This window comes from Botryllus schlosseri, chromosome 9 (assembly GCF_051294905.1).
Source record: "Botryllus schlosseri isolate E-star chromosome 9, Bs_hap1, whole genome shotgun sequence".
In the NCBI taxonomy this organism is placed as follows: Eukaryota; Metazoa; Chordata; class Ascidiacea; order Stolidobranchia; family Styelidae; genus Botryllus; species Botryllus schlosseri.
In genome coordinates this window covers 15,520,442-15,531,396 of record NC_137244.1, presented here as the reverse complement: position 1 = coordinate 15,531,396, position 10,955 = coordinate 15,520,442, and the positions used below count along the sequence as shown (strand labels likewise).

At 38.2% G+C, this 10,955-nt stretch overlaps 1 protein-coding gene across 1 annotated transcript; it reads right to left on the bottom strand.

Moving 5' to 3' along the window:
- Positions 1-130: 130 nt before the first annotated feature.
- Positions 131-8,306, bottom strand: LOC145446242 (diphosphoinositol polyphosphate phosphohydrolase 1-like). The gene is made up of 2 exons (XM_080324490.1): positions 304-8,306; positions 131-261 (listed from the first exon to the last, which is right to left on the bottom strand). Exon 1 carries the CDS (start codon positions 1,639-1,641, stop codon positions 1,093-1,095), a length of 549 nt encoding a protein of 182 aa, XP_080180616.1. The 5' UTR covers positions 1,642-8,306; the 3' UTR covers positions 131-261; positions 304-1,092.
- Positions 8,307-10,955: the final 2,649 nt, after the last annotated feature.

The following is a 10,955-nucleotide window of genomic DNA, read 5'->3' as shown; positions in this document are numbered from 1 at the left end:
ATAAAACTTCTATCCCATACTTCTAATGATTGCAGCGTGTCTCTTCGACCCTGACAATACCATACCAAATACACTCTTCGACCCTGACGACACCATACCAAATACCTACACACCGCAAAAGTCCACCCGGTACCGTCACATTGATTTCGTTTATTCATAATGTCTTTCAGAGGAAGACGCAAAACGGAGCACGATACTGCAGCGGCAACACAGTTTCAGTTTCCTTTCCCTACTAGCTTCATCGTCAATCAAACAGCCAGCCTTATCGCCAGCAACAAAATTTCACCAAGACCAATAAGATGCCTTATCGCCAATAACAAAATTCCGCGAGCCCAATAAGGTCGAGTAAACACACAGATCAATGCCAATAGTTACACATACAGGTAATAGGAAATGACGTTCGACCAGCCCAGGAGTTAACACCACTAAAATATGTTTATCAATCAGTGCTTTGCTGTACAAATTCGGTGAATTATGTAATTAATCAACAAACATGAAGGTAGTCCGAGACGGACTGAATTGACTAGTATTTGATTGTGAGATTGTGTGTGCCTCTGCAGTGCCGTTCGTTTGTAAGAATGTAGGGCAGTTGTGAGGGAGAATTTTTAGTTAATCATAACAAATAGCAGGCCACTTATCAGCCATTGGAGTAACACAAGCTGGGGTTATCCAATAATACCAATGGGTCCCACAAACCTGAAGGCACCAACTAGTAGTGTGATGTGAACTGGGCGTACAAAAACAGCATTTTCATCTCAAAAGTGATTGATTGCAATACCATACATCGGAATGGCAAATCAAAAAATCAGCAATGAAAGGACATAATTATTCCATTGCGATGACATTTCATCAAGGATTTGGCAGCAACACCATTTTGATCCCAAGTGCTGTCACTATAGTTGGTGCGTGTATATTCAAATGCCCATCAGTCTCTGTCGGCATTGAGTACCCATTCCGAGAGCTACTTGATTTTGACAGTGATATCACCTGACGAGGTCAGCGTTGAACGAGGTGGCACAAAAAAGAAGACTAACGTAAGATAAGGAAAAGTGTCAAGTCTTCCACTGATATTATCCACTTTCTATTGCACATTCACGACTTGACATCAAGCACGCTGACGTTATTGGATAGTATCGCATTACTCGTATCAGGCGTTAACGGCTGATACGTAGGATCGTTAGCGAGAACTAGTCTTTTGCCGGACGCCTTACGTTTCATATAGGTTTGAATATATGATTTTTGTACGGGCTTGTACAGGTGGAGCTGACGGCATGCGTCTTCGAGGTCAAACCACCTTCGCGCACGTCCGATTTTGGTGTCGTCGTACTCGTCCGCTAAATTCTCGACAATAACGACATATACGTAAGTTCGCGTTTTGCTCTCCCGGTTTTCAAACACGTCCAAGAGTCCGAGCATTTTTCCGCGTGCGCCCGCCTCTTCTTCGATCTCTCTCACCGCCGCGGCATCAGGGGCTTCGCCGGGATCGAGTCCCCCGCCCGGTACGATCCAAAGGTCTTTGAATCTACTGCTTGTGACGAGCAAAATTTGTGGCTTGTCTTCCGAACTCAGACATAAGCAGGCTGCTCTTCTGCGAAGGCCGTCTTTGTCATACGTTCTCGTTTGATCCAATTTAACTTTCATATTTCTCCACTACTGTACTTACATATATCTGAATTATGCAAAGCAGCAATTAATATTCTTCCCTGCAAAGTCAGTATCAACCAAAACAACACAACAACCATCGCTTCAAATCTAAAAAATGGCCACGAAATACCATTATGTCAAAATAAAAGGCACGTCCTATCCTTACCTGAACTCGTTCACTTATTGATCTAAGCCTTGGCTTGAAAAGACATACCTCATACCATACCAATGTTTGCAAAGTGCCAATACATTACAGCGATGACAAGCTGGGATCATGCCTGCAGTTCTCTTCTCTTAACCAACTGCAGTAGAGTGTAAGAAATGAACAATTGGATAACGTGAGGTTACACATCACTCAATGAAAATGCTGGATGAAGCTGTCATTGTATAGAGCAATGGTTTTAATTTGACAAAATGATTTTTTTTTCTCATTAGGATACTTTCTCATGAACTCGACACACATAGACCAATTACATGTGATTTTCTCTGTAACTATTGTCTGAACATTGCTGCTGCTCCAATAAATCGCATTTTACAGCAGGCCCATTAATAAGGACAATCCAAACAAACATTTGACAATGTTTGCTCATAAAGCAAACAGGCGTGGAGAGGAGAGGCCATACTTGTCAACAAGAGAAAGAGATATTACGATTAAGGTCACCAACTGTTGCCACCAGACAAATTATTTTTAGATGAAATAATGTATGCTCAGATGTTCATAATTTGTGCGATGCATGCTAGCATGACTGAAATTTGTAAACTTGTATCTATACCGTCAAAGTCAAGGAATTAAGGTTTATGATTGTTGCAATTTCGCATGGCAATCTACTGAGTACAATGAACCATGTACATTGTACATATACCTTGATTACGCCGGAATAATGATGTACAGTTGGTCATCAAATTTTTATTATTGAGGAAAAGCACCTGTAATTGTGAAGTAGAACAACTGATAAATGCGCCTCATAAAATGTGATAATTTTTTAAATTCATATGAGATACATTACCAAATAGCCTAGAAGACAGTATGATTTCATCGCAACCAATGATAAGAAATACCTTGGTTTTGACAAACCTTGTATTCCAACTATCCAACATAAAAATATTCCATACTTTTGCTATAAGACTACCTGTTTTGGCTACTCTACAAAAAGAACGTCGCTCTATCAATACCAATTGATATTATTCATATTCCTATACTTCAGCAGTGTTATTATAAGCATGGATTCTAAGGAACACACTATAAGCACTATAGGCCTATCAGACACAATTGCTAGGGTCACTGGTAAAATATTCGATATTATTCATCAGAAATGAAATCTGTTCAGCTTACAAAGTTACATTAACCCACTGTTGCAGACTAGTTGCATATTTTCTGCTGTCAACAATGCAACCTGTTCGCAGTACATACCAAAATCAACAGGGTCGCCTAAAGTGATATCTGAGTCACAAGAAGGTAGGGTGATGACTGATGAGTAACCACTACTGCCATGTACACATTTCACACTATGTCATGTCTGAATCAATACACAATCAAAACTATCACGTTCACCAAGTTCATTCTATTATTGCAAATATAAAGCATAGTGCATCAAATTCAACAGTTACTGATACTCTTATCAATAAGTTTACCTGACTTATTTGAACAGTAGAAAAATCAATATTCTAAAAACCTTTATACAGCTTCCGAGCCGTGATGTACGGATCAATAAAGCAAGATGCTGTGTGAAATTGATTTACAGATGCTTTCCATTAATAGCCTGTAGTGAAAACGTGTCATTTAAAGGCCTGCGGTTCAGACAAGTCATGGAACTGCATACTTGATGACCATTTAGTATGGCTATGCACGATGTCACATGAGTAAGCCTGGAGGTAGAAACCAAGCCAATTCATGCTGACACAGAATCAAACAGACAAAATAACAGTTCCTCTTTGACAACGAGCAGTCATTTTCTTCAGAGCGATTCTATATTCATATGTGCTGGATATTTATTAATTGTACGTAATTTAAACAGCATCTGTGTTGAGTGAAATATAACTAGATTATGTGATGACAGATTCAAACGCGAGTCCCAAAGGAATGGACTCTGCCTTCCACATCATTAGGACTTCGCACCACCAAGGTATATTCTATCAATAGCCAGTAAGTAGTACAAGGTTGACAAGTATTCGATTCATATAGTATAGGCTTGCTTTTGTCGCTAGATCAGCAATGTCTTGGTAGAACAATATGAAACAAAGGAACAATTCTCAGTTTATAACATACCACACTGAATTGAATGAAAACAATGGCAAAGGTACCATTATGGCTGTGACTAGTAGGCTATCAAACAAATTCCGACAACGGCACAAACCATAGGATTCAAACATCTGCAACATCAAGTTCAGCTTCACATTAGTATTTTTCACAGAAAAACTATAAGCCAAAATTGTAACACATTTCATTTCCATATACCTAGTCCTTTACAAGGGGAAGTACCAAGTACGTAGCGGTCACAGGTTTGGCTTAACAAATGCTGGTTAATTCTACAATTGGCATTGAACAAACAAACAATTTAAACCCTCACATTCACCGACTACAACTTATGTGCAAGGTAAGTAGCTAGGCCTATACAACACAATGTACATACCAGTTACCAACCACCATGCATATCAACCATATGTAGGCCTATGCATGTGATGGCTGTCATTGCATCACACACAAGTTTATAATACAGTTACTAACAAACAGGCTATCAACGAACATTAGGCTTACTCTAATTCACCGCTAACAAGCTGATGCCATGGTATGCATATCAACCTAGACCAGGGGTCACCAACCAACGGCCGCACGGTCATATTTTGCCGCCCGTGACCAAATTTGAGATTTCGGCTTAATAGAGCATTTCAAAATGCTGCAATTGATTTCAGTATAAAAATATTGCTTTTGTTCAAAATAAGCTTTTATCCTGTGCCCAATATCACTATTTCTCATTATGGTATCAGCAATTGAAATAGCATTCCATGGAGAAAGAATTAGCTGATATGATAGGCATATTGCCTTGATGTGCAATGGCCTGGACACGGCCAAGTCCGAGACGCTTTAAAAACGACTTGGCACTGCCCCACACGATCAAGCTTTACGAAGAGATAGTTTTCCAGCAAATACCGTGACTAGCTAACCCCAATTTCTTATAATTGTACAGAGTGTCCTTACATTTTTATCCAAATTTGATATGTTATTTCTTTAGTCACATATCCATCAACATTTCTGATTTCCGTTATTTATAGTCAACACAAATTTTGAATCAAGTCAAGCAATTTCAAAATTTTTCAAGTCAAGTAGCTGAAATTTTCAAACTGACTCAAGTCATGTCAAACTTTCGGATTTCAAGTCAATTTGAAGTCACCAAATATAATAAGTTTGCGTGACTTGATTTAATGTGTAGATGCAGATCTACATGCATATTAGCTAGATGGCTGGCTAGACATTTTGACTATTGTAATTATTCTTCTGTATTCAATACAGTAAGAGACACAAACACAAACCTATATTTCGCCACTGCAAATAGATTGCGCGCTGCAAGGATTGCACTATGCAGATGAGGGAGTGTGTGTGTATTTAGAATTAGTAACAGTGGGACTAAGAAACTGTTTCTTGATTACTAACACACTATAATCAATGTTCAGTGTTCCTTGATTACTAACACACTATAATCAATGTTCAGTGTTCCTTGATTACTAACACACTGTAATTAATGTTCAGTGTTCCTTGATTACTAACCACACTAAAATTAATTTGATGATTTGATTTGAAGTCAGTTGAAATCAATGACGTCACCACAGACGGAAGCTCGATAAATGAGTTTTCCAGAATAGCGTTTGAAAGCCCGAATCCAATACATGCTTGCTTAAAAATCGCAATGGACTGGTTTTCTGTGTTAAAATGAACTACACTCAAGACAAGTATCGGCATAGAAATAAGGCGAAGGTCGTGGCAAATTGGCAATTGATTTGATGACGTGAGTCACATTATTTTCTATAACAGTTTAATTACACATTATCCATTGCAGCTGTAAGTACAATGCAAAATAATTCAAAATAATTATGAGACCTTGTCTCTTTGCCAACTGGCGAGGTACATCGGTGTCTGAAATGATTCAACTGCTTGATACGACGATACAACATATCATCATTAAATGCATCATCAAAGCATCATTAAAGACTTGAAATCAGTTACTTGATGAACCCTATTTTCCAAAACATGAGTAACACAGCATGAGAGCATTTAGGAATCAAAACAGACTAGAAACAATTGCACTGAAAACAAACATCCTGCCGTGCCCTCAGCGTTCGCATCATTGGTGGCATCAAATTTCAACAAGAGGATGGCATGCCTCTCAAATACCCCTTCGGTTACACAACTGACCATAGTACAGCATCATACTTGGTGATATCATTATCGCAAACAATACATACTCGCCGGAAGAATACCAACTACAAGCACCAACTGCAAGACAATAGACGTATACAATTGCCGAACTGTGACAACTTTCATTCCTATTGTGCAATAGGTAATCAAAAGCCCGGTTTGTGATCACCCTTGCTGAATACCTGACAAAATACCAAGGCGGGATCTTGTATAAAAACATCATTTGTGCGAAAGATGTGAAAAATCACCTGCAGGATGCACTGGAAGTAACTGGTTGAAACTCTATTCGTCCAAAGACATACAATAGACAGGCCTTACATCGTGGACTGGACATTAGATATGAATCAAACGACTTGGGATTACAACCATTGCAATAGAAAAGGTAACAGAAAAAGATCAACGTTTGGTGATGTACATGACATTGTAACCCAGGTAGAGAAGCAGAATATCATAACTTCTGAATTCAGATAACTCGTGATAGGGTTAGTAGGTTGCTCCTAAAAGTTTTTAACCAACTTTACCATACGGGTGCCAATTTCAATTGGTTTAGCTTATCAGATGATGTAACTAACCGAGATGACATTGAGTGCGGAGATAATAAAGTCAGCTGATCAGGGAGAATGCTAATCATGTGATTAAAAACTGCTAATCGGGACCCATTTTAGGCGGAGATAATAAAGTTGGCTGATCCAGAAGAATGCTAATCGTGTGATTAAATACTGCTAATCGCGACGGATAAAGTTGGAAAAGGTTACGTGCGACGGTTAGTTGAGGTTTCGCGAGTTTTCAATCAAGTGGTGTTGTCTGTTGTATCATAATGCAAAGACTCGTTATAGGCTATCAGCTGATAGCGATACGGCCATGCTGCCACTGTAATAGGTAGAATTAATGAATTATCATCATCGCGAAATGAAAGTCGTGTCGAATTAGTACGGTACAGCTAATAAACGGATTATAGAATATTGATATCGCTCTGCAACGGTGGGTACATAATTCGTTGATTGCGTAGAGCCATTACCTAGGAGACAATCGGCACGGTCATTATCGGAAATATTTAGATATTCGTGCGTAGGAACGGTACTCAGTTTTATAGATACTAGTTATCTATAATTTATTCCGGTTTGTTAAATCATGAGATTACCACTAACTTTATGCGCTGCGATCAATCGGTTACCTTAATCATGGGTTGATAAATCCTGACGAACGCGACAATCGACTTTATTACTACTCCTACTTCATTATCTACGCCCTGAATTATGATGTCTGATATTACATCAAGAAATAGAAAAAATTCCATATTTGTTAACCGGTTGAAGTTGAAGAGAGTGTCAGTTCGGGCCAGACAATGATTTGGCTGAAGTCCTATCAACCGTAGCTGGGATTGGGACCAGCACTGGTTTGATTTACAAGCGGCAAGGTTCATAAGAGGCAGCCAATAGGAATCGCACCCACAATGACCTCTGGTAACCACACAGTAATTCATTCGTTCATATATTTATGGTACACACATACACTGATACTGAAATTTGGTTCCGCCATTTTCACATTCATTATAATTCATACCGAGGTCAACTCTCATCAAAGTTACCTTATGAATGATTACCGGCCTGCCGGGTACCATGAATTATGCAGCATGGCAAGTTTAGCAATTGATTTGTAATAGCATCCTTCACAGTTCAAGAAATAAAGGGAACTAACAAGTTTTCTAATAAATAGAAAGTACCTTAAGTAGGGTACGGGTACAGTATACAAAAATTATGCAGAATCATTAAATAAGATTCTTCTAAAGCTAAACAAGTGGCAAGATTCAAAACTAACATATCAAAGAAAAATCAAATATATATTCAATTGTAGATAAAAGTTCATACCTACAAGAGTTTCTTCAAAAAAATAATTGTATTCACAATCAGTTGGCTTTACTTACGGTATCATAATATAATCGCCGTGTCACGTAGACATAGACATGATCTTCGACTCGAAATGGTTGATATAATTCTCATATTCCAATCGCTACATTATCCTACATGACCAATTAGTCATTCCAACACGAAAGCACCAGCTCTATCGCAACACCCTCGTCTCTTCGTCGAGGTTCCACACAACGTTCAGACTTGTTATCATTATCATTATATATGGAAAAATGGATCGAGTCGTATCGAACTCAATAGAATCCTGTCAACTCGGCTCTACCTCACCCCGTAATATGTAGTACAGTTGATGGGAGTTAAATCTAACAACTAGTGCGTGTCAAAAAGCAAGCTATCGAATAATGACCACTGTGATTCTAATAGAATTCTCGGGAATTATATATGTTCATGTGAAACAGAAAAAACAGCAGGGGCATCATGGTATTTTTCAGTTTAGAATTTTTACAAGAATTCCGAAAACCACTTGCCAGATTTTACAATAGTTTTTTTTGTGACAGGTTATCGGGATACCTGATCAAGAATGTTTCTCAATCAGTAGACACAGGTACCCAACTGTAACACAGATTTGCAATAAAAATGGTTTGAAATAACTCAGGAATAGAAACAGACCAGAATCACAACCGATTCGATGAAATATCGCGTTCTTCAATACATTAGATACACTTGAATTTCCGACAAACGCGATACATATATAATCTAAGAATTACCCATGTTGGGACCCTAAGGGAAGACATTCATCCCCATTAGTGGACGTAAGTACCCATAATAAAGAATTATTCACGATCATTAAGCTTCGGAACAACTCAGGAGCAGAACAGAATTGAATTAAAATCGGTTGAATATCGCGTCTTTCAATACGTAGATACACTTGAATTCCCGACAAACTCGATACATATATAATCGAAGAATTACCCATGTTGGGACCCTAAAGGAAGACATTCAACCCCATCAGTGGACGTAAGTACCCTTATAAAATAAAAATTGACAAACAATAAGCTTCGGAATAACTCAGGAACAGAACAGAATCGAATTAAATTCGGTTGAATATCGCGTCTTTCAATACACAGATACACTTGAATTCCCGACAAACTCGATACATATATAATCGAAGAATTACCCATGTTGGGACCCTGAAGGAAGACATTCAACCCCATCAGTGGACGTAAGTACCCCTAAAAAATAAAAATTGACAAACAATAAGCTTCGGAATACCTCAGGAGCAGAACAGAATCGAATTAAATTCGGTTGAATATCGCGTCTTTCAATACGTAGATACACTTGAATTCCCGACAAACTCGATACATATATAATCGAAGAATTACCCATGTTGGGACCCTAAAGGAAGACATTCATCCCCATTAGTGGACGTAAGTACCCCTATTAAAAAATTATTCACGATCATTAAGCTTCGGAATACCTCAGGATCAGAACAGAATCGAATTAAATTCGGTTGAATATCGCGTCTTTCAATACGTAGATACACTCGAATTCCCGACAAACTCGATACATATATAATCGAAAAATAACCCATGTTGGGACCCTAAAGGAAGACATTCATCCCCATCAGTGGACGTAAGTACCCTTATAAAATAAATATTGTCAAACAATAAGCTTCGGAATAACTCAGGAACAGAACAGAATCGAATTAAATTCGGTTGAATATCGCGTCTTTCAATACACAGATACACTTGAATTCCCGACAAACTCGATACATATATAATCGAAGAATTACCCATGTTGGGACCCTAAAGGAAGACATTCATCCCCATGAGTGGACGTAAGTACCCCTAATAAAAAATTATTCACGATCATTAAGCTTCGGAATACCTCATGAGCAGAACAGAATCGAATTAAATTCGGTTGAATATCGCGCCTTTCAATACGTAGATACACTTGAATTCCCGACAAACTCGATACATATATAATCGAAGAATTACCCATGTTGGGACCCTAAAGGAAGATATTCAACCCCATCAGTTGACGTAAGTACCCTTATAAAATAAAAATTGACAAACAATAAGCTTCGGAATAACTCAGGAACAGAACAGAATCGAATTAAATTCGGTTGAATATCGCGTCTTTCAATACACAGATACACTTGAATTCCCGACAAACTCGATACATATATAATCGAAGAATTACCCATGTTGGGACCCTAAAGGAAGACATTCAACCCCATCAGTGGACGTAAGTACCCTTAAAAAATAAAAATTGACAAACAATAAGCTTCGGAATAACTCAGGAACAGAACAGAATCGAATTAAATTCGGTTGAATATCGCGTCTTTCAATACATAGATACACTTGAATTCCCGACAAACTCGATACATATATAATCGAAGAATTACCCATGTTGGGACCCTAAAGGAAGACATTCATCCCCATTAGTGGACGTAAGTACCCCTATTAAAAAATTATTCACGATCATTAAGCTTCGGAATACCTCAGGATCAGAACAGAATCGAATTAAATTCGGTTGAATATCGCGTCTTTCAATACGTAGATACACTTGAATTCCCGACAAACTCGATACATATATAATCGAAAAATAACCCATGTTGGGACCCTAAAGGAAGACATTCAACCCAATCAGTGGACGTAAGTACCCTTAAAAAATAAAAATTGACAAACAATAAGCTTCGGAATACCTCAGGAGCAGAACAGAATCGAATTAAATTCGGTTGAATATCGCGTCTTTCAATACGTAGATACACTTGAATTCCCGACAAACTCGATACATATATAATCGAAGAATTACCCATGTTGGGACCCTAAAGGAAGACATTCAACCCAATCAGTGGACGTAAGTACCCTTAAAAAATAAAAATTGACAAACAATAAGCTTCGGAATCACTCAGGAACAGAACAGAATCGAATTAAATTCGGTTGAATATCGCGTCTTTCAATACATAGATACACTTGAATTCCCGACAAACTCGATACATATATAATCGAAGAATTACCCATGTTGGG

What these genes read in the sequence shown, in the direction of transcription:
- LOC145446242 (XM_080324490.1), bottom strand. Translation starts at nt 1,641, where the DNA reads ATGAAAGTTAAATTGGATCAAACGAGAACGTATGACAAAGACGGCCTT.